Source organism: Thamnophis sirtalis, unplaced genomic scaffold, assembly GCF_051295495.1.
Source record: "Thamnophis sirtalis isolate CommonGarterSnake01/CBP01778 unplaced genomic scaffold, rThaSir2_p1.2 scaffold_2, whole genome shotgun sequence".
Taxonomy (NCBI): domain Eukaryota; kingdom Metazoa; phylum Chordata; class Lepidosauria; order Squamata; family Natricidae; genus Thamnophis; species Thamnophis sirtalis.
In genome coordinates, this window is record NW_028261382.1 from 116615041 (window position 1) to 116638129 (window position 23089).

A 23089-nucleotide genomic window follows, 5' to 3' on the forward strand; every position below is an offset into this window, starting at 1 on the left:
CCTGGAAACATCTACCTACGTACCTACCCTCTCTTTATCCCTACCTAACTACTGTATTTCTCCCTATCGATCTACTGAATTTCTCTCTATTTTTCTCTATCCCTCTACCTACCAACCTACCTACTCTCTCTCACCCCCTACCCATCTACTGTATTTCTCCATTTGTCTCTATCCCTCTACCTACCTATCTACACTCTCCCTCCTGTATTTTTCTATTTCTCTATCCCTTTACCTACCTACATACCTAACTACTCTCTCTCTCTCTCCCTACCTACCTACTGTATTTCTCTTTTTTTCTTCCTCTATCCCTATCTACTTTTTTAAAAAATTGCCTCTTCAAAACCTGGGTGGGTCTTATACTCCAGTGCATCTTATACTCTGAAAAATACAGTATATTAAAAGCACAATGTGTTAATTTGCACATATAGCAGGATAGCTTTATTTCAGCCTTTGTGGGTAGGAGCCTATCAGCATGGCCCATCTTGCCTTGGGAATTCTTGCTCTTGCAAAAGCGATCCAAATCTGTCAGATTGGGAGGGCATCTCCTGTTCAGAGTCCTCTTCAGGTCACCCCAAGATTTTCAATTGGATTCAGGTCCAGATTCATTCCAAAACTTTGGTCTTCAAAAGAAGCCAATTTTTTGGTGATTTGAACACGGCTTTGAGTTGTCCTGTCCAGAGCTGAAATAGTTCAGTAGTTTAGCAGAGGCCTGAAGGCTTTGTGCCAAAATTGACTGATATTTGGAACTTCATAATTCTCACCTTGATTGAAACTCCAGTTCCGGCTAAAGAAAGATATCCCCAAAAGATAATGCTGCTATCACCAAGTTTCACTGTTGGTGAACTTTTGGTGATGTGTGTTAAGTGTACTTTCTCGAATTACGGCCAGAGTTTAAAGTTGGCTTCATTAGACAACATTTTCCCACATGCTTTTGTCAGACGATGTAGGTTTTTGCAAAATGTAGCCAGGCTTGGATGTTCATCTTTATAAGAAAAGGTTTCTATCTAGCTGTCCTATATAGCTAGGCATACAAAAAGCCAGACATATAAAAAATATGAGACATTGTCAGATGTAGTACACAACCAGTACATGCCAGAACTTCCTGCAGCTCCTTTAATGTTTCTGTAGGACTCTGAAAGACTCTTGGACCAGTTTCCTGTTTTTTTTCATCAATTTTGGAGGGACATCCGGTTCTTAGCAATGTCACCGTGGCCGTATTTTTTTCCATTTGTTTATGACTGTCTTCACTTTATTCCATGGTATATCCGATGCCTTGGAATTTTTTTTGGACCCTTATCCTGATATCTTTCAATAGTGAGATTCCTTTGATGCTTTGTAAGCTCTCTGTTGAACATGGCTTTTGCTATAAGAGGCAACTGAGTAAATGTCAGAAAATTCCTACTAGAACAGCTGAACAGGCTTGATCAGTCTAAGAGGATATGAAGATTTATGCAGCTACATTACTCTCCGCCCCCCCCCCCCCAGTAAACATTTTCAGTTTGTTTTTCAATTGAATTGTATAGCTGAAATGTTTTATGAAAGTGGAAAAAATTCTGAAGTGATTTTTTTCGCTGATTTTTTTTTTTTTTTACATCTCAAAAACCTGGCATTTTAACAAAGGCATGTAGATTTTCTATATCCACTTATAACCTAGAGCAGGAACCTGGCAGGTTCCAGATGTTTCAAATGTCAAGAATTTGGTATTTGGTCAAATACATTAGACCAAACTTTCCGTATTTCCTTGTCATTGACCATGCTGGCTGGAACTGATGGAAGCTGAATTCTAAAACATCTGGAGAACAGTGACCTATCCGTTAAATTACTGTAGCTTAATTTAATTAAAGCTGGCTTGATTCTAAATTGTCAAAAACGAACTGTTCATTTTTTTTCAGCTCTTGTTAACAGTATTCTACATGATATTCCTACTGAGGGAATGTTAACATTTTTAGATAGGCATTATGATTCTAGTTAGGATCTTTTTCAAATATGCATTTGCTTAGACTGACCTCATTAATTTTTAGCATTGAAACATGGAAAACCGGATCACCGAATGGTTACATGGTAATGAGCTTTGCACCGTACTTCGAAAAAACTCCCAAGACATATAATGTATTCTCCACACCCAAGAATCAATACAAATTAAAATAATATTCTATCAGACATATGAAAATCTACTCTAACTGAAGAAAGCACATTATTAAGCTCTTTTAGTCCAGGGAAATTTGAAGGGAGAAATTTGGGATTCAAAGCATAAAGGGACATCTGTCTAGCCTCTTGTATGCTTAAAACAAGGATTTCTTTCCTAGATCTTAAAAGTAACTGCATTTCATTGCATAAGAAACATAACAAATATGGCTGGATTTCCTGATTAATGCAAAGTAAATCAAAGGTGGAATAATGTAGTTTTTACTGCTCTCGTTTGAAGAAACCACCAATTCAAAGCAGCTGCTCCTGAAATCCGATGTGTGTGTGCGCGTGTGTGTGTGACAAGAATGGTGGTGATAGAAAAAGAGCTGGCTAGAACGCTGTTCCTTATCCCTGAACTCAATCCTGCCTGATTGCAGTCTTAGTCGCACATCCCTATCCTGAATTTAACCTGGGTAGCATCTTCATATAAGGATTATTTTGCCGTCCTCACAATGCCTTCTGTTTTGATAAGTACCAAACATCTTAACCTTATAGCCGCTTTATAGAAAGCATGTTCTTATATATTTCAGCTGTCACTTCAAAAGATGTACACAATTTCTTTGAAATGAGATGACAAAAAAATTGTGAAGAGTTCACTCGTGCCACCAACCTGACATACATGGTAAACTATATATTTTTTTAGAAAACAAAATATGATTTATTTTTCAAAGAAGCATTAACTACATATCCAAAGTCCGCAAAATGGATATGCACATCAACTATTCAGAATAATGTTATGCTTTCATATCTGGGACAGCTGCAGTCATAGTGTCCGATTTCTTTTTACTGCGCTTCTGTTTCCTCTTTTTCTTAGATGTGGAAGACTGTTGGGATTCTTCAGTTTTTCTCTTTTTCTTCAGACAGCTGAGAGGATTTGGCCCAGCAGCCCTTTTCCGCTTTCTTTTTTTGGGTTCTGACGTTTTCACAAGACCTTCTTTCTCTTTCAGAAATGTAATGGTCTGCTTATGGTGCTCCGGAATAAGCTGGTTTGTGTGCATTGCTTGTATTGAAGCCAAAGATTTGGCGGAAGGCTTGTCCAGAACCATTGTATTCTGAATTATAAATAGCAGAGGGATTCCAGGCCTTTTCTTTATTTTTGTGGATAGGTGCTGGTCCTATTTTTTAAAAAGTAAAACACACAAAAAAGAGCCTGTTACAAGATTTGATTTGATTTGATTTATTGCATTTCTATGCCACCCTATTCCCAGAGGGACTCAGGGCGGCTCACAAACCAAAGTAAGGGGGGGGGGGGAATACAAACATGGAGGAAAGACAACGAACAAACAACTACAACAATTTAAAAACAGTCAACAACCACACAATTCGAGCAGGGGCAGGGAACTCATCAGCCCCAGGCCTGTCGGAACAGCCAGGTTTTAAGGGCTTTGCGGAAATAGCAATAGTTAGGCTTATATACCGCTTCATAGGGCTTTCAGCCCTCTCTAAGCGGTTTACAGAGTCAGCATATTGCCCCCAACAACAATCTGGGTCCTCATTTTACCCACCTCGGAAGGATGGAAGGCTGAGTCAACCTTGAGCCTGGTGGGATTTGAACAGCCAAACTGCTGAACTGCAGTCAGCTGAAGAAAGCCTGAAGGGTGGTGATAGTCCGAATCTCCACGGGGAGCTCGTTCCAGAGGGCAGGTGAATGCAAACTACACAATACACTTCACAGAAAAATTTAAAAAACCTAATTATATCCCCTCAGCCCATGATTTGCTAAAATGTAATTAAACTTTTTGAAATATAATTAACCTAATATTGTAAGTATAACAGCTGTAAAATAGCTATCACTATATGTAAATGTAACACAAGTAGGACAGCAAATTAACAATGAAAGATAAGTAGTTGGAAAGTAATGAATTCACTGCAGCAAGAGGGTTTTTTCTTGAAATCTGAACAAAGTCTAATGACACAGTTATTCAAAGTTATGTAGAAGTAAATGAATATTTTTAATTCAGGTCACAGGTAGGATATTTTATTCAAATATGTTCAAGTGTAATAAATTTACCTGTGTAGCTATGAAATAATGGTGTGGGTTACCATCCTCAATCATGGACAATAGGCAGTCTGAACCACTCACTGGATTCTTGAAATGAGAGCAGTTGCGAAGTTGAGATCTCTGTGCAATTAGTTTTGCACCATACAACTGTTTCCCCAAACATTCCAATTCTTTTAACACACATCTAAAAGGGAAATATGGTAAGAAAAAGAAACACAAACTTTATTTTGTATTTTTAACAAGCTTATTTATATCAAAATTCTACATCTATAATCAAATCTACTCATAAATGGTAGGTACCAATGTCTTTTTGGAATTAAGGTAGAATCCAACTAATTCCAGATAAACATTCAAATCATGATCACATGATTGTGGGGATGCCACAACTGCAAGGCTAAGCAATGATTGCCTTTATTTCTTAAGATGGAATGAAATTTCTTGAAATATACATGGAGGAAGTTAAATATATTCCCAGGAAATTAAATATATATGTATGAACTGAAAGGCATTAAGAAATGAAAAAAAAAATCAAATATGATTTCATTATGTGATCTATTTCATCTCTTTTTGGTTTATTTTATTGTTTATACATGTTTTTTTATTCTTGGACTATGAACTACCTAGAATTTGATTTGAGTCGCATGTAAATATTTAAAGAAAGAATATTTATCAACAAACACTTTTATTTGAATTTACAAGTTGCTCAAGTTCAGTGGACATCAAGTAATTGATATGAAATTAAAGTGTTACATAGTATGTAGCATAGTAACATAAAATGATACTATCTACAGATCACTGTGTAACTTTGGGTAAGTCACCCTTTTTCAGTCCAAAGTATTTCATAAGATGGTTATTGTAAGAACAAAGGATTTTGCTCTGGGGAAAATGGTAGCAGGGAGTGTTTGTACACCACCTTGAGCCCCTAAATGGTGGGATATACGTATATACGATAAAAATATTCAAAATATCATTCACTCCCAGTATTCCCCACAAAGTAGGATGCGACAGTAAGAGATACCTACTGAGGCTAGACTTCCGGAGGCCAAACCTCCACCGTAGGGAGGAGGAACCGACCAGCTGGTTCCGCCCCAAGCGACTGATGGATCCTGTTAGGTTCCAGACGGAGCTTGGGGTTATTCCTGATACCCTCGCCCACAGTTCGGCGGAGACCCTCGTCGCTGCCTGGCACTCGGCAGCTTCGGAGTCTCTCGACCGGATTGCGCCGCTACGGCCCCTCCGGGTCAGCAGCCCCCGGAGGCCTCCTTGGTTTACTGAGGAGCTCCGGGAGGTAAAGCGCCGGAGGAGACGCCTAGAGCACTCGTGGAGGTCCGATAGGTCCGAGTCGAAACGGGCACTTTTGACAGCATGCACCAAGGAGTATATTCGGACCCTAAGAACAACAAAAAGAACATACATTGCCTCCTTGGTAGCGTCCGCCGAGTCCCGCCCAGCTGCCCTGTTTAGGATAACCCGCTCCCTCCTAAATAGGAGGGAGACGGGGGACTCCTTACAGGGTAAGGCTGAGGAATATGTCCAGTTCTTGGCGGACAAAGTTGCCCGGTTTCGAGCGGACCTGGACTCCACCCCAGTAGATCCAGCCGAGACACAAGGAGAAAACTTGGCAAACCATCTCTGGGTTGAGTTTCAGGAAGTTGCCTCTGGGGATGTGGACAAGGCTATGCGAGCTGTGAGTGCCTCCACCTGCATACTGGACCCGTTGCCAACAGCAGTGAGGTGACACGAGGCTGGATCCAGGCAGTTGTTACCGCTTCTCTTCGGGAGGGGTACTTTCCCACCGCGCTTAAGACAGCGGTGGTGAGACCCCTCCTGAAGAAGCCGTCTCTGGATCCAGCTATTCTTAATAACTATCGTCCAGTCTCCAACCTTCCCTTTGTAGGGAAGGTTGTTGAGAAAGTGGTGGCTCTCCAGCTTCAGCGTACCTTGGAGGAAGCTAACTATCTTGACCCCTTCCAGTCTGGCTTCAGACCCGGTTACAGCACAGAAACCGCTTTGGTCGCATTGACTGATGATCTCTGGAGAGCTAGGGATGGAGGCCATGCTTCCATCCTAGTTCTCCTGGACCTCTCAGCGGCTTTCGATACCATCGACCATGGTATCCTTCTGCGACGACTGCGGGAGATAGGGGTGGGCGGCACTGTCTTGCAGTGGTTCTCCTCCTATCTCTCGGACAGGTCGCAGTCGGTGTTAGTGGGGGGGCAGAGATCGTCCCTGAGGCCCCTAACCTATGGGGTGCCGCAGGGGTCGGTCCTATCCCCCCTACTATTCAACATTTACATGAAACCGCTGGGCGAGATCATCCGAAGGCACAGGATAAAATATCACCAATATGCGGACGATACACAGTTGTATCTGTCCGCCCCGTGCCAACTCAATGAAGCGGTGGACGTGATGAACCGGGGACTGGAAGCCGTTAAAGACTGGATGAGAGCGAACAAGCTGATACTCAACCCAGACAAGACCGAGTGGCTGTTGTGTTTCCCTCCCAAAAATTTGACCACCATACCATCACTCAGGCTGGGGGGACAAAATTTAAACCCCTCAGAAAGGGCCCGCAACTTGGGAGTCCTCCTGGATTCACAGCTAACTTTTGACCACCATCTCTCAGCTGTGACCAGGGGGGCATTTGCCCAGGTTCGCCTGGTGCGCCAGTTGCGGCCCTACCTGAATCGGGAGGCCCTCACAACAGTCACTCGAGCCCTTGTGATCTCTAGGCTGGAATACTGTAATGTGCTCTACATGGGGCTGCCCTTGAAGAGCATCCGAAGACTTCAGCTAGTCCAGAATGCGGCCGCGCGAGTGATCGTGGGCGCACCACGGTTCGCCCACATAACACCGATCCTCCGTGAGCTGCACTGGCTACCTGTTGGTCTCCGGGTGCACTTCAAGGTCTTACTCACCACCTATAAAGCGCTCCATGGTAGTGGATCTGGCTATTTGAGAGACCGCCTTCTGCCAATTACCTCCCTGCGTCCCATCAGATCGCATAGAGTTGGCCTCCTCCGTATTCCATCCGCCAGTCAGTGCCGACTGGCGACTACTCGGAGGAGAGCCTTCTCTGTTGTGGCTCCGACACTATGGAACAATCTCCCCGTGGAGATTCGTACCCTCACCACCGTCCAGGCCTTCCGTACAGCCCTCAAGAACTGGCTAACCCGTCAGGCCTGGGGATAATCTTATTTCGCCCCTCCCGAATGTTGAGTGAATGTTGAGTTTTATTGTCTAATTTACTTTGTGCACATTTCTTTTTTGTATTGTCCTACACTCCCCTTCCTTTTTTTGATTGTAAGCCGCCCTGAGTCCCCTCAGGGAAAAGGGCGGCCTATAAATAAACTACAAATAAAATAAAAATAAATAAATAATTGACCAGAAACTTCCATGTGATGGTGAGGGTGGGTACGTGTCAAAACAGGCAGGAAGATGGAAGGAGCATCAAGAGGCAAGTCCCATTGTTTTGCACAACTTGCATCCTGATTCTGCTTCCACATGCTTGCTTGACACTTGTCCCCAACATATAGGCACCTTTGTTATTAACATCTATTATCTGTCCATTAACATTAGGGCTACCCAACACCTGGTAAAAGAACAGGCAGACAAAGCTTTAAAATGAAATGTTGTCTGGGTTTTTTTGAGTGTCTTGGGAATTTTTCACAATAGTCATTCAAACTTTCAGTACTGTGACCTTATATATTGGCTGCTTCTTTCTTTCCCTCATCTACTGTGTTTCCCCAAAAATAAGACAGGGTCTTATTTTCTTTTGACCCCCAAAATAAGCAATTTGCCTTATTTTCGGGTAGGTCTTATTATGTTTAAGGTGCAGGAGGCAGTGAGCGCGGTCACCTCGTGGCTGCTGCGTTGTAATATTTTCAGGGAGGGCTTATTTTTGGGGAAACAGAGTACCAACAGATTTGATAGCCTAGAATTAGGTTGTTTTTATTTCCTGATTTCAGCAACTGGCTTCAAAACATTCCCTTCAAAACTACGATGAGTAGATTACAAGTCATCATACATTTCTATGGGAAATGAAGAGCACATTGTTATCCATTATACATTACTCCTAGCATAAGTTTTTGAACATAAAGATTTGTTGGAAAAATATTGCAAGTAAAAATCATTTTTTCAGGTGCTGGAAAAAGTAATTTCATCTATATAGGCCTAAGAACTTTTTTTTACTCTTAATTTCCAACATGGATGGAATATAATATAATCTCCTTTTCTATCTGATTTTTCCTCTTCTTCAATTATTCTTCTCCTTTCCCTGTATAGGTAGTCCTTGATTTACGATCACAACTGACTCCAAAATTTCTGCTGCTAAGTGAATTTTGCTCCCATTTTACGACCTTGCTTGCCAGTTGTTAAGTGAGTCACTGCAGTTAAGTTAGTAACCGGGTTGTTAAGCAAATCTGGCTTCCCCATTGTCTTTGTTTGTCAAAAGGTTGCAAAAGTGGTTCCTGTGACCTTGGGACACTGTGACTGTCATATGAGTCCATTGTCAAGCATCCGAATGTAAAACAGGTGACCATGGGGATGCTACAACGGTCGTTAAGTGTGAAAAATGTTCATAAGTCCCTTTTTTAGAGTTATAACTTTGAACTGTCGTTAAACGAACCTATAAATTGAGGACTACATGTGTACCCATGTGGCTTCGATTAATAGAGTTAGAATGACAGCACTACATGATCTCAAGAGTTTTAAATCTAGAGAAGGCTCTTGCTTGGGGAGTTCTAAGTTGAAGCCTACCTGTAACCCAAACCAGCCTCCCCAAGCGGGACTGCTGTTGAATCAGCGCATGCTCGTTTCACTGCCTCACAGGGACTTCTGCGAGTGGCCCCCCTCCGCGTCATTAACCGTTGGCCGGCAACCACCGTCCCGCCCCCCCCCCGTCGCGCAGAACTCTCCTATCAGCCAATCCCAGGCCACGCTGGTTGGGAGAGCTCGCGCGATCCTGCCGGCCATCCAAGGAAACGAGCGCGCGTGCGCAGTTTCGCAATCACGTCTCGCGTTCCTGTCACTTGTCCCTAGCAGCCAATCGAGGCGCGTTTCTCCCCTCAAACTCTCCCCGCCCCATCCCCCCCACTTCCCTCACCGCGTCGTGCAGAGTTGCGTGGCTCCGGCCAGGTAACCCGGCAACTGCTCGCGTATCTGGATCTTGTTGCGCAGCGCCGCCTGACAAAAGGTGCCGTCCAGCAGCACCTGGAAAGGCTCCCGGAAACCAAAATTGTACTTGTAGAAGCCCATGTTCTTCTTGGCGTGCTTCTGCCGGGTGATCTTCATAACGGGAGCCCAAGGAGCGTAAACATACGAGAAGACCTCACTAAAGCAGGCAAAACCGTCCCTCTCCCTCTACCGGAAGTTTGGCAAGTTCGTTCAACGGAAGGAGAGACCACGCTGACGCATGCGCAGTGTCTTCCTGCCTGAAACACGTGGGGAATAGTTCTGACAACAGTTAAGAACCAGGCTGCAAAAAATTCGGATCGAAGCTGTTGGGCGCAGAAAGTTGTAAAGTGCTCATTTAAAAAAAAAATCCGCCATGCATTCTACATTCAAAATAAAGTTTTAAGAGTATACCTTTGTTGGTAGTAAAAGCAGAGCAATTATTATTTTCGTATTTTTAGTATTTGGCGTTATTCATTCTGTTGTACATTTGGGATCAGATACATTATCTAAAACTGGGCTATTAATTCGGCTCTGACATTGGCAAGCGTTAGATTCATTTCTGAAGAGCAGCGGCCTCCCCTCTTGCAGCAAAAGAAAATCTTGTGCATTTCCAAAACGAATAAAATAATTATAACCATGCTGGAAGAGAATTCGGGGACTTGCAATCTCAATATATGGAGAAGGACGAAGTTGGGGGTGGGTGGGGGATTTAAAGGATTGTCCCTTGAAGTTTTTCACTTCATAATCACTTTTAAAAGGCTGGTGGGCCCAGTGGACTGCTGGTTAAATGAACTGTCTGTCCTGTCTTTGTCTGTCAATCAATCAATCATATCTACCTCTCTATCATCCGTCCATCCATCATCTATTATCTATCTATCTATCTATCTATCTATCTATCTATCTATCTATCTATCTATCTATCTATCTATCTATCTATCTAATCTACCTCTCTATCATGTCTGTCTATCTGTCTGACCATCCGTCCGTCAATCCGTCCATCCATCTAATGTAGACAGCTGCCCAGCACAATCCTTGTGACTCTGTGAAACTTACAATACCACACATAAAAACAGAAAATAATTAAACATTACAGTATAAAGCCAAGGCCCTCAAATCTAAAAATCAAAGCACCGCTGTGTGTCAAACTCTACTGACAATCTGACCCCATCACCTTCTCTTCAAAGTTTTTAAGGGTTGGAATTTTCTGGATCTTCGGGGGGATATAATTTTCTTGGATAATTGTCGTCAATTGCCAGAATCGGGTAAACGAAATATACTCCAAATCGATTGATTGGAGTGCCAGTAAGTGATTTTCCACACTCAGTGACCCACACAGGCAGATTTTCTCGCATCCTGCATTTAATAACATTACCGATTTGTGAGGCGCAATCCTATCCTCTATCGCAGGGGTCTCCAAAGTTGGCCACTTTAAGAGTTGTGGACTTCAACTCCCAGAATTCCCCAGCCGGCCAGGGGGGGGGAAGTCTTAAAGTGGCAAACTTCGGAGACCCCTACTCTATCGCGTCTTTTACTGGGAAATCAGCACGGTCTCTCCTATCCAAAAATCGGTTTAAACTGAGTTTCGGGCTTCTGCCAAGCGGAACCTTATATTCCGGGATCGTGTTTCCAGTCCGTCACCCGGAAGATCCTTTCCGGCGCAACGTCCCCCCCTCCACTTCTTCCCTTCCCGGATACGGTGTGCTCGCTGCTTCTTTTCGCCATGGCGTCTCGTAAGGAAGGAAGCGGACCCGTAGCTTCCGCGGTCGTTAGCGGGAAAGCCAAAGGCAAATCGAGCCCGGGGGACTCGGCGGTGAAGCAAGTGCAGATCGACGGGCTGGTAAGCGAAAGGGGAAACCTGGCAGGGACGGGGATGGGCTATTCGGGGTGGTTTTTTGTTTGGTTTCAGCCATCCACTTCAGCATCCTGCTTGGGTAGCCCCATTTGCCTTTGCCCTCGGGTGGAAAGGCAGCAGAGCCCTTCTTTACACGAGGTTCCTTGAGAGAGAGCGAGTGGGGGGGGGAGATGAAATAATAATAATAACAACAACAATAATAATTTTACAAGATACATCAACAAATTACAGCTTCCTGCAATAACACCAGCGGAACTGCAAAAACTGCACTCCTCGGAACATCTTATATTTTAAGAAGGTACTTGGTTGATACCTAGGATGCTGGCAGCAAACCGTATCAACCATTAGCACCAGTCAGTGGTATTTGTAATGCATTTTTGAATGTTCAATTGGATGGGTTTCATGTTTGATGAATAAAGTAAATAGTAATAATAATAATAATAATAATAATAATAATAATAATAATAATAATAATAATAATAATAATAATAATAATGCATGAAGGCAAAAATTCAACATATTACCACCAACAGCAAATGTCGCCTCTGTAATGAGAAAGATGAGACAGTCGACCACTTGATCAGTGGTTGCAGCAAAATTTCACAAACTGACTACCTACAACGCCATGACCGCATTGCTAAGATCATTCACTGGAAATTGTGCCAAAAGTTTGGATTTGAGTACAGCAAAAACCACTGGGAACATCAGGTTCAGAAGGTTTTAGAGAATGAAAAAGTCAAGATCTTGTAGGACTTCAGAATTTAGACTGACAGGCATTTGGCCCACAACACACCTGACATAACAATAGTTGAAAAGAAAAAAGTATGGTTCATTGACATTGCAATATCTGGAGATGCACGAATTGAAGATAAACAGCAAGAAAAAAAATCACAAAGTACCTGTCTACATGGTGAATTGTGAGTTGAGCAACTGTAACTTCAACGTATTGTAAATAGACTGTGTATATACTTCAAGACTGCTTATAGTCTGGTTTTGGAGACTTATCTTATTTTTGTTACGCAAGTAAAGCTACTATTTGTTTCACCTTCGGTGGCTGTGAGTGACTATTCAGCGGCTTATTCGTTACTAACTTCTGCTGCAGAATTCTAGTCTCCTAATGGGGATAGACTTAACAATCCAGGTCATGGTTGTCCCAAAGGTGCTTTTTCAAGAGGCAACTGGACTTTCTGGTTTTTCATGGAAGGCGTTTTGCTTCTCATCCAAGAAACTTCTTCAGCTCTGACTGGATGGTGGGGAGTGAAAGGATTAGGCTTCATGCAGACAGCAAAGTCCACATTTTAGATAGAAGGGACCTCTGGTTTGAAAGAGGGGTCAAAAAGCCATCTATGTCAAAATTGAACAGCCCTCTCTCAACAGAGGGAGAGGGATGCAACATCATCTATCTCCAGTCTACAACACATTCTTTTAGCGAGTTGTTGAGGCCACCTAGAGCTTTATCTTTAGAAGCTTCTTGGATGAGAAGGGAAATGTTTTCAAAGAAGAACCAGAAAGTCCAGTTGCCTCTTGAAAAAGCACCTTTGGGACAACCATGACCTGGTTGAATGAAAATCTTCATAGACATTTAACATAGAACAGTGTTTCTCAGCCCTTGGTGAGTTTAAGGTGGGCGGATTTCAACTTAACAGAATACCTCAGCCATTGGCAAGCGTTGTGTGAACTCAGTTATAGTTTACTCAGCAAAGAAGAATAAAACATTTTCTTAGGAAGTCAGGCAAAAGAATTCTATAGAGTTTTAGAATCATTCGGTTGGAAGAGACCTTGGAGGTCTTCTAGTCTAATCCTCTGCCCAAGACAGGTGTCCTCATACCATCTCTGCAAATGACAGTAACACTTAGACTTACATACCACTTAACAGTGCTTTACAGCCCTCTCAAAATGGTTTACAGATTCAGCATATTGCTTCAAAAAATCTGGGTCCTCATTTTACTGACTTTGGAAGGCTGAATCAACCTTGAGCCGGTGAGACTGGAACTGCCAAACTGTTGGCAATACTGCATTCTAACCACTGCTCCACCATAGCTTAAATGGATGTCAAATATTTTCTTGAAAACCTCCAGTGACAGAGCACCAATCAATGCCTGGCGGCAAACTGTAAAAAGCTGTTCCATTAAGCTGTTGCTTGATAGTTTTCACTATCAGGAAATTCCTCTTCATTTGCAGTTTGGATCTCCCTCTGACAAGTTTTCACCTATTGCTTCTTGTCCTAACTTCACGTTCTATGGAGTATAAATCATTGTCCTTTTCCCTGTGGCAAGTCTTGGAAAGTCTTCTCTTCATTAAGCTAAACATACCCAGTCCTTGACTGTTCTTCACACAATTTAGCTTCCAGGCCCATGTGATTGCAGCGTGGGGCCCATTTATCACAATGCTGAATCTGTGTCATGTTCCTTTTTAAGGGTCCATCATACCTTTGATTCAGAGGTAGTATTCAGCAAGTTCTGACCAGTTCTGGAAAACCGGTAGTGGAAATTTTGAGTAGTTCAGAGAACCGGTAAATACCACCTCTGACTGGCCCCACCCATATCTATTCTCTGTCTCTCGAGTCCCAGCTGATCGGGAGGGAATGAGGATTTTACAGTATTCTTCCCCTTGCCACGCCCACCAAGCCACGCCTACAGAACTGGTAGTAAAAAAATTTGAATCCCACCATTGCTTTGAATGGTCACTAAACAAGCAGTCGGAAGCCAAGGACTACCTGCACTGATTAGACTGATGAAGTAATGCTCCCTGGTCAATGATGAACAGTTTTTAGTGGCCTGGGCATAACAGACAGAATCTTTCAGGATGAGATCTCCATATGTTTTTCTACATTATTTCCCCTCTACTGACATGAGCACTTTCTAGAATATCAAGCTATCATTGTGCTAAAAAAAAACCCAGAAATACTGAGAACAGATTTTGAATCACATCAGTGATAGCTGGATTGTGCTATGAAGATGCTGTGGTCATTAGTGTTCAAAGAGCCATAGCTGGCATGCACATTGCTGCAACTTTGAAGGCAATTCAGCAGGCTGTAAAGACCCATTTGTCCTCTTTTTCTTCTTCTCCTTGTGCCATATCCATCATCGGACGTTGGTGATCACGTTGGCAATCCTATTTTTGTCAACAGCTGCATGAAAAAATGCTGCTGAGTTTTGTCCAAACCAGTCCATTAGGTTTTGAAGCCATGAACTTCCTGGACCTGATTTGCCTTCAATCTTTCCCTAGAGGATTAAGTGAAGTATGACGTATTTTTCTGGGTGTCGCATCACATGTCCAAAATAGTATAACTTCCGCTTTTTAATGGCTTTGACGATTTTCCAGGTGCCTTATCACCTCTTCATTTGTGATTTTGTCAGCCCAGCTTATACGTAACAGCCGTCTATGAATCCACATTTCAAATGCTTGTAGTTTCTTCAAGTGGTTTTCTGTCAGAGACCAAACTCTCTACTCCATAGAGCAGGATAGAAAAGATGTAACATCTGACAAGCCTGATTGTCAGTCTTAGGCTTATGTCATAACTGCAAACCTTTTTCATTTTGAAGAATGCTGTTCGAGTTTTCTCTATCCTTGTCTTTACATTTGTCTACATTTGCCTTATATTGGATACGAATCTTCTTGGATTATTATATGGAATATGATTGTAGGTTATAATGATTGATTTGATTGTAAACTTAATCACCCTTTTATTGTAGCTCATCATACTTGTCTATTTAACTGTACTTTTGTGATGCATTACTTTAAAGCATTGCATTGCATATATTGGAAGCTGCTAATAAACTCTAAAAATAGCCTATAAATATTTTAGATAAATTACTGCATCGTATTCATGTATCACTGAAACACTGATTTTGTGTTGTACGTGAATTAAATCTTAAGATGTATGTTCTTTCTGCATTTATGTTTTGCTTGAGTTAATAAAAGAAAATAAATCCTTTTGTGGTGGAAAATTTACATATTTAGAGCAGGAATCTCCAATCCTTGTGCCCTGGACCAGTACTGGCCCATGGCCCATTGTGAAGTGGGCTGTGCAAGTGGTGGGCGAGTGCATGAATCTTCATTTGCACACGCATGGGATCTAGGTTGTGCATAAAACCATCCCCATCCTGATGATGCCAACACTGCCAGTCTGTGGAGTTAGAAAGGTTGGGTACCACTGATTTAGAAGACATCTAGAGTGGGGAATCCTGGTTTAGGACCATATAGGGAAGAGAGTTGAACACAGAAATTAAAAAGACAAGCTGCTTTGTCGTAATATAATATTTTGGCAGCTATTTCAGAATTTAAGCTGTTGCTAGGTTTAAAGAAAAATAGCATAGCTAATGTCTTAAATGTATTTCCCAGGTTTTGAAAAATGCTAGTTATGAAGATGGGATACTCACATTTAAGATTCCTAAAGTAGATGCTTCAGATATAGTTACTTTCTTCCCCCTCTTCAGACCAATAATTTCTGAAGATCAGATATATTTATCAGATTTATTATTCCCTGTTCAGGCTCATTTCTCTAAATTTAAAATGACATTAAAAATTCAGCTAGAGTCCATTTGAAAAATGGCTTGTTGAAGGATGGTAAGGTTAACTGCTTTAACTGCTACCACACTTAGCTGTCTTTTTGTAATTGTTACACATGGAGCTGCTGGAAACCTGGAGAGTCATTTTTTAATGGGCAAGTAGCAATCACTCATGAATACAGAATCTGGCATTCCAGGAGTATAAGAGATTGCAGCTACTGATGGCTGAAATTCTAATATTTTGTTATTCCTGAAGTATTGTGTGTATCTTTCTTAGATGATAAAACAGAAGTTTGGTGGCTTGAAGAGATACCAGTACTAATGCTTATATCTCCTGGGTGATATAAACTGCTCTATCTTTCCAGTTTTGGATATCAGTTATACTTTAACTCAGACTTTTTTCAACCTTGGGAAGTTTAAGATAAATAAACTTCAACTCCCAGAATTCCTAAAGCCTTTCTCAGGAATTCTGGGATTTGTAGTCCAATTGAAGAATTCCAGTTTCTTCCCCCCCCCAAAAGCTCATTGGTCATGTGATCAAAATTCAGATCCTTGGCAACTGGCATGTATTAATGACAGTTGCAATATCCTGAGGTTATGTGATCACCTTGTGCGACCTTCTGACGAGCAAAGTCAATGCTAAAGCCAGATTCAATTAACAACTGTGTTACTAACTTAACGACTGCAGTGATTTACTTAACAATTGTGGCACAAAAGATCGTAAAATGGGGCAAAATTCATTTAAAACTGTCTCACTTAGCAAGAGAGACTCAACTGGGCTCAATTGCGATTGTAAATCAAAAGCTACATGTAGAGACTTTTTGAAAACTAGGTTGCCAAAGTGAGTTGTATGCATTTCTCAGCTTTGTGGAAAAAAAAGAGCTTTTGCTGTATATACTTTTCTTCCAGATTTATGCAAATTTACTTTATGATGGAAAGGGGACGTAGTGGCTCAGTGGCTAAGACACTAAGGTTGACTATCAGAAAGGTCGGCAGTTCAGCGGTTCAAATCCCTAGCGCTGCATAAAAGAGGAGCTCCCTTTACTTGTCCCAGCTGCTGCCAACCTAGCAGTTCGAAAGCATATAAAAATGCAAGTAGAAAAATAGGGAAGGTAACAGTGTTCTGTGCGCCTTCGGTGTTTAGTCATACTGGCCACATGACTACGGAGACGTCTTCGGACAGCATTGGCTCTTCGGCTTTGAAACAGAGATGAGCACCGCCCCCTAGAGTCTGGAACAACTAGCACATATGTGTGAAGGGAACCTTTACCTTTACTTTATGATGGAGAGCCCCTGTTCCAAGAGAGGTACTTATTGTCATATTTTGCCCTAAAGAGTTCTGATCTGGTGGTGAAACTATTAGACTTGGTAGTTCAATGCTACTGGTAAGTTTATCTGAACTACCATGTGGAAAATATGGTAGAGTTGTCTCTGATAAGGACCTATTTGTCATCTTAATTCAAGACACATGCTTAAGGTTAAAATGGTGGAGTGGGATAATTGCATATTCAGCCTAGTAGTTAGAAATATCCTAGTACAGTAAATATTTGTTAGATATTTTAAACAGTAATGCAAAGAAGTACACATTCTGAATTCTGACCTAGGCTTCACAAAGTCACGAAGCAGACTCCTTGTCCTGACAAAACCCCTTTTTATTAAGCTAATGTGAATTCCTCTCATTCACATCCATCAAAGTCCTGGCAAACAGGCTTTCAAGGATGAATTTACAACCACAGACCTCATCAGGCTTGGAGAGCTGCCAGGCCAATATCTTCCAAATGCAAGGCTGTACAAGAAAATACTTGGCAAGGAGTCTCTGAGTCACGAACAAATGTTCACACTAATTAAATGAGCAAATTCACTCCCCTTTCGCTCCTCTTTATTCCCTATGGGAGGAGCAATTCACCATCTACCTGTGCCTTTACTCCCGAGTTGGCCTTGTTCCTTAACTGTTCCCTTCTCCTGGCACAAATGCAGAGTGACAACAGGCTCCAGCTGTTCTTCTACCCCATTGATCTCTGACTTCAAAGGCAGCTGATAACTGTCGGACGGCCCTGGCCCCATCTCTGCCTCCCATCACAGAGCACTCATCAGAGCCCTCCTCAGACTCTAGGACTGGCCCATGTTCCTCCCCAACCTCCTCACTGTCTGAGTCTGCCACCAGCTCTGCTGGCCACTGGCAGGCTGCAACAGCTGGGTTCAAAGTAACACAGAAAAAAGCAAATAAAACAGGTTTCCTAGTTCATCTGGAAGTTCTTAATTCCACTGTTTCGAATCAGCCTTCCACTAAATATGTTGCTGAGAATGATTGGGACTGTAAGTGACAATTGTAATTGGTGGAACCGGTTACTGTATTTTTTGGAATATAAGACACACCAAGATTTTGAAGAGGCAAAGTAAAAAAAAAGTTTTTGCACTCTTCAGACCTCCCCAAAACAGCCCTTTTTTTTCATGAAAACGGGCCCATTTTTGGTCAAAAAAGAGCATGCATAGACTTTAGTAGGCTTGTACAGTGCTCCTGGGCTGGCTGGGGGGGGGGGGGGGCAAAAAGGCCTATTTTTCTCTCATCTTTGCCCCCCCCCCCAGCTCCCAGGAGCACTCTGGAAGCCTCCTAAAGGCTATGCATGGCCATTTTGGTGAAGGCACGGGGTTTCAGGAGGCCAAAAATACTGTATTCAGTGTGTAAGACGCACCCAGATTTTCAGCCTCTTTTTTGAGGGAAAAAGGTGCGTCTTATATTCTGAAAAATACGGTGCCTAGAAAGGTGAGCAAGCCTCCATCGCTGACTGGATGCATTCAGACAGAGCCTGAAAGTCATCTCCAATGTGTGTATTAATCTGAATAGCTGCTTGGGGGGTAGCACGGATTAGAGAGCATTGGGTTTGAAGACTTGGTAGCTCTTTCCAGTTCGGTGATTCTGTGATTGCAGAAATCTCTGGTGGCTTCCATCTGGTAGAATCACTTTGGACAAAGCTGCTATTAGCTTGTTCATTTTGACGACTGTGTAGATAATGATACTGAATACTCATTTTTGTAGCAGCTCAAAGAACTAATTTCCCAGGGCGCATGTTCCAGAAACATTTCTGTAAAGGGTCTTCACAGTTTCTGTAAGGATTACTCTTACACTGGGATGGTGACATTGCTCATTTTCTCATCTTAAAGATTAAAAAAATGTCATCTTTGCCTCTTAAAATCTAGAAGAGCTGAATGAAACAGCTTCTTTATGATTAGTCAAGCAGAAACTTTGTCTCTGAATTGCTGGAGCAAAAACTTTGTGATTGGGTTATTTTGGAATGCTTTCCCCATCCTTGATGATTTTGGGTCTTTCTGAGCCTAAATTCCATTTAGATATAACATGTTAATATTTTTAACATGTTAACCTATATAGACCATGCCCCCAAATAACATTTGTGTGTAAAAAAATAATAATCTCCCCATAGATGTTAGTAAGTGAACTGATAGTAGAGTTGCTCTTAATATCAATTTTAGAAGTGCTGGAATATTTGCTGTCTCTTATCTACTAGTTCAGGGGTCGGCAACCTTAAACACTCAAAAGCCATTTGGACCCCTTCCCGTGCCTGACTATTTCTGTTTTCTTCTGAAGTTTTTCGTTGCTTTAGCCATAGTTGGCCTTCCGGGGTGTGTGTGTGTGTGTGTGTGTGAAAAGCTCAATAAATCACGTCCCAACGGGAGTCACACATTGGCAGTTGTGACGCATATTTTGAACAACAGGGAGCTGCAGCAGAGGGATGAAAGAGCCACATGTGGCTCCAGAGCCGTGGGTTGCTAACCCTTGTACTAGTTCCACTGGATGATGTTGATTGCATTGTACCAGGTTGACTACTCTAAATGTACAAAATGACAAATTCAAATTGTTGCTTGTGAAAAACTGCAGAAAGAAAAATCTAAAGGAAACCTGTTAAAAGCCATCAGGTGAATGGATGCAGTTTGAATACAGAATGCTTTTTGATTGTTTTGAATGGATGAAAAATGGAAAACCATAACCCCCTAGGCATCACTTAGATCTTGAGTAGGAATATTTAGCAACAGATTTACTTCCAGTTCCCACATTTTTAGATTTTTTTAAAAAAATTGTATTCTTAAATATTATAATTACAATAGTAAAAACTTATTTTTATTCTAATAAAAGGTAAAAAATAAAGAGAAGCTGCAGTAAATGGATAGAAAAAACAATAGAAAAGAAAGAAAAATGTACTAAAACCTTCATTCAGTAAGGATTGAAGAAAACTCACCTGATGCTGTAAACCTGTTTAGCCAAAGGTTCCTAATAGCTAAGAACAGTTAACAAGCAATTTTCAAAAGGGATTAGAAACTTACAAACTTAGTATCCTTTCAATGGCGCCATCCATGGTTTCAGCAAGGTAGTTATTCCCTTGTCTTCTAGAGTTGTAAATCAACAGAGACAACTATCTTGTGATGTCCTCATGAGAAGCAGCTGTGTAGAACATTTGTGGGTGATCTCAAGTTATCTCCTTGTCCAGAGAGGAATTATTGAAGAACTGATCTACTTGCTGGCTCTTCATGCTGCCATTGTTGTCATTTCTGATTTTCACTGAACTATCCACAGTCCACCATTTCTTCCCCAGAATACATATATGCAGAGATAAATTCATCTGATGCCATAGAAACATTTCTGTGATCCTTAAACACTTGTCTTGTTTTATTAGTCATCTAAATATGTTATGCTACATGACCAATCTTGGAAGAATATGTTGTGGCCCGTCGGATGCCAGCACAGCTAGCTGCAGAGTCAGATGTGGAGGAGGAGGAGGAGGGAGACCCTGGGCCAGCTTTGAAGTCTTGGGAAGGCTCTGATAAGGAAACAGCAACAGAGGCAGAGTTTGGACCTTCCATCCTCCCCCAGATGTAGAGGCAGTTGTCTTCGGGGCTTGAGCTGAGTGAGGGGAGGAACAGATAGAGCCTATCCCAGATGCGCGCATGCGCAGAGAGGAAAAGAGAGGAGAACAAAGGAAATCAGTAAGCTGGCTCTCAGAGGGAGGTAAACGTAGACGATAGTCAGCCTCTCCTTGGCTGGGAAATAAATAGGAGGGGTTTGGGAGTGGCTAGTTGTCGCAGACATCCTTTCATTTCTAGCATACATCAAGCAACTTGGATTTCTTGGTAAAATCCAGGTTTGTTGGGACTAATTACATTTGATTTTTACATTTGAATAAAAAACTGTTATTGCCCTGTTATAAAAACTGGTTGTTTTATTCATGAGTAAATATCTTATCACTACTTGTGAAGGCTGGGTCAGAACAGAATGTAACATTCAATTCATAACTAAAGCAAGGGTTTTTTTTAAACAGTTGTTGGAAAACAGACTTGTTACTATAGATGAACTGGGACTCCCATCTCAAATGAAATTGTCCTAATTTAACATTTCTTTTTCAGGTGGTGCTGAAGATCATCAAGCATTATCACGAGGAAGGCCAAGGCAATGAAGTGGTTCAGGGCGTGCTGCTAGGCTTGGTAGTGGATGATAGACTTGAAATCACCAACTGCTTCCCATTCCCTCAGCACACAGAAGACGATGCTGACTTTGATGAAGGTAATCATTTAGGATAACCTATGTCCAAAATAGTGTAGCTCAGTGGCTAAGACGCGGAGATCGTCGATCAGAAGGTCAGCAGTCCAGTGGTTCGAATCTCTAGTGCCACGTAAGTGAGTGAACTCCTGTTACTTGTCCCAGCTTCTGCCAATCTTAACAGTTCAAAAGCATGTAGAAATGCAAGTAGAAAAATAGGGACCACTTTGGTGGGAAGGTAACAGCGTTCCGTGTGCCTTTGGCATTTAGTCATGCCAGCCACATGACCACAGAGATGTCTTCGGACAGCACTGGCTCTTTGGGTTAGAAATGGAGATGAGCACTGCCCCCTAGAGCCGGAAATGACTAGCACGCATGTGCGGGGCAACCTTTACCTTTATGTACAAAAATAGTAAACAGTTTCTTGTCTTGTCAATCCCAGGTCTCATGGCCAATGGCACATTTACCTATATCTCTTTCTCCCTGAAATGTTGTTGCTGAACTCTACCTATACTGGAGTTGGATCTGATAAGTCTGTTTATATACAGATAATCATTGTGATTCCCTATTCCAAGAATGTAAATGTTCAGTGAATTCTTGGAGCCCATTTTAAGCTAATTCATTCTGTACAGGTAATCCTCAAGTTACGAATGTAATGGAGCTTGCCAATTAGATTTGTAACCCGAGGATTCCTTGAAGTGAATCACATTAAATCAGGGGTGTCAAACTCAATTTTATTGAGGGCTGGATCAGGGATGGTGTTTGACCTCGGAAGGCCGGGGTGGGCGTGGCCAGCTTGACATCACTCGTATTGGGGAGGCCTGTGGTGGCCTGAGCGCTCTGCCAGCGAAAACAGAGTCCCGAGCTCCATTTTTGTCTGCGACGGCCTCCTGCAACCCTCTGCCAGCGAAAATGGAGTTTGGGAGGGCCAGGCCCATGAGCCAGTCGTTCGCTGTTTCCAGATCAGTCCCACGGGGCAGATCTAAGCATCCCGTGGGCCAGATCCAGCCCCTGGGCCTTGAGTTTGACACCCCTGCATTAAATGAACATGAAAACTCCCTGTCTTCGCCCATGCATTTGCTAATTGACTGCACAGCTCATTAGGTGCACATGGTGTCTCAGAATGGGGAAAAGCATGGGGATCCAACTATGCAAGGCTTCCCCCAACTCACTGACATATTTCATTCTTCCCCCTCCCTGGAAGGTCTCGCCCCCGAAGATTTCGTCAAGGAAACGGCAAATAGAGGGAAGGCCTTCCCTCCATTTGCAAAGCTTTTTGTTGCAGATCTTGTCCATGCCTCAATATGCAGAGAACAGAGGTCTAAAGTAGTGCGAGATCATGCAAGGCGGTACGTCAGTGGTGGGATCCTATCGGTTCGGACCGGTTTGGCTGAACCGGTAGTGATTTTGGCGGCCTGGGGCGCTGGAACCAGCAGCGACCCAAACTTGCCATGTCCCGAAGGGTGGCGCCATTTTGTTTTTGTGCATTTTTATTGCATTACGCAAGTGCGTGCAGCGCGCATCAAACTCAGGCATGGCGCAACCACAAGCAAAGAGGCAGTAGTGACTGCCGAAATCAACCCCTGGAGTATGTTGTAACTTCAAACAGTCACTAAGTGAACTGCCGTGACTCGAGGATTACCTGTATTGCGACTGAGTTTCTTGGCAGGTCTGAGAATAAAACACGAAGAAGAATCTGGTAATTTTCTTGGGTCATTGTTCTGTTGTTTTGGTTCTTTCTAAACAGTTTTTTTCCCCTTTGAGATCTCCCCTTACAACTTCTCTCAGCAGTCATCTTACTTCATTGCTTTAGG

The 23089-nt window shown here is 42.3% G+C and overlaps 2 protein-coding genes across 2 annotated transcripts in view; one reads left to right on the top strand and one right to left on the bottom strand.

Annotated features, from left to right (window-relative positions):
* Positions 1-2821: 2821 nt before the first annotated feature.
* Positions 2822-9571, bottom strand: UTP23 (UTP23 small subunit processome component). The gene is made up of 3 exons (XM_087706761.1): positions 9294-9571; positions 4199-4373; positions 2822-3302 (listed from the first exon to the last, which is right to left on the bottom strand). The coding sequence occupies exons 1-3, from the start codon at positions 9479-9481 to the stop codon at positions 2922-2924; spliced, it is 744 nt and encodes a 247-aa protein (XP_087562887.1). The 5' UTR covers positions 9482-9571; the 3' UTR covers positions 2822-2921.
* Positions 9572-11036: 1465 nt separating this feature from the next.
* The window catches only part of EIF3H (eukaryotic translation initiation factor 3 subunit H), an 82144-nt gene continuing 70091 nt past the window's right edge, over positions 11037-23089 (top strand). The window contains exons 1-2 of the mRNA XM_087706762.1: positions 11037-11201; positions 21143-21299. Of these exons, the coding sequence (XP_087562888.1) occupies positions 11085-11201; positions 21143-21299 (274 nt within the window). The 5' untranslated portion in view covers positions 11037-11084. The remainder of the gene's footprint in view (positions 11202-21142; positions 21300-23089) is intronic.

What these genes read in the sequence shown, in the direction of transcription:
- UTP23 (XM_087706761.1), bottom strand. Translation starts at nt 9,481, where the DNA reads ATGAAGATCACCCGGCAGAAGCACGCCAAGAAGAACATGGGCTTCTAC. An exon ending in ACGCAACTCTGCACGACGCG is followed by an intron (nt 4,374 to 9,293) that starts GTGAGGGAAGTG and finishes TTTCCCTTTTAG; the next exon opens with ATGTGTGTTAAAAGAATTGG. An exon ending in ATTATTTCATAGCTACACAG is followed by an intron (nt 3,303 to 4,198) that starts GTAAATTTATTA and finishes TTTAAAAAATAG; the next exon opens with GACCAGCACCTATCCACAAA.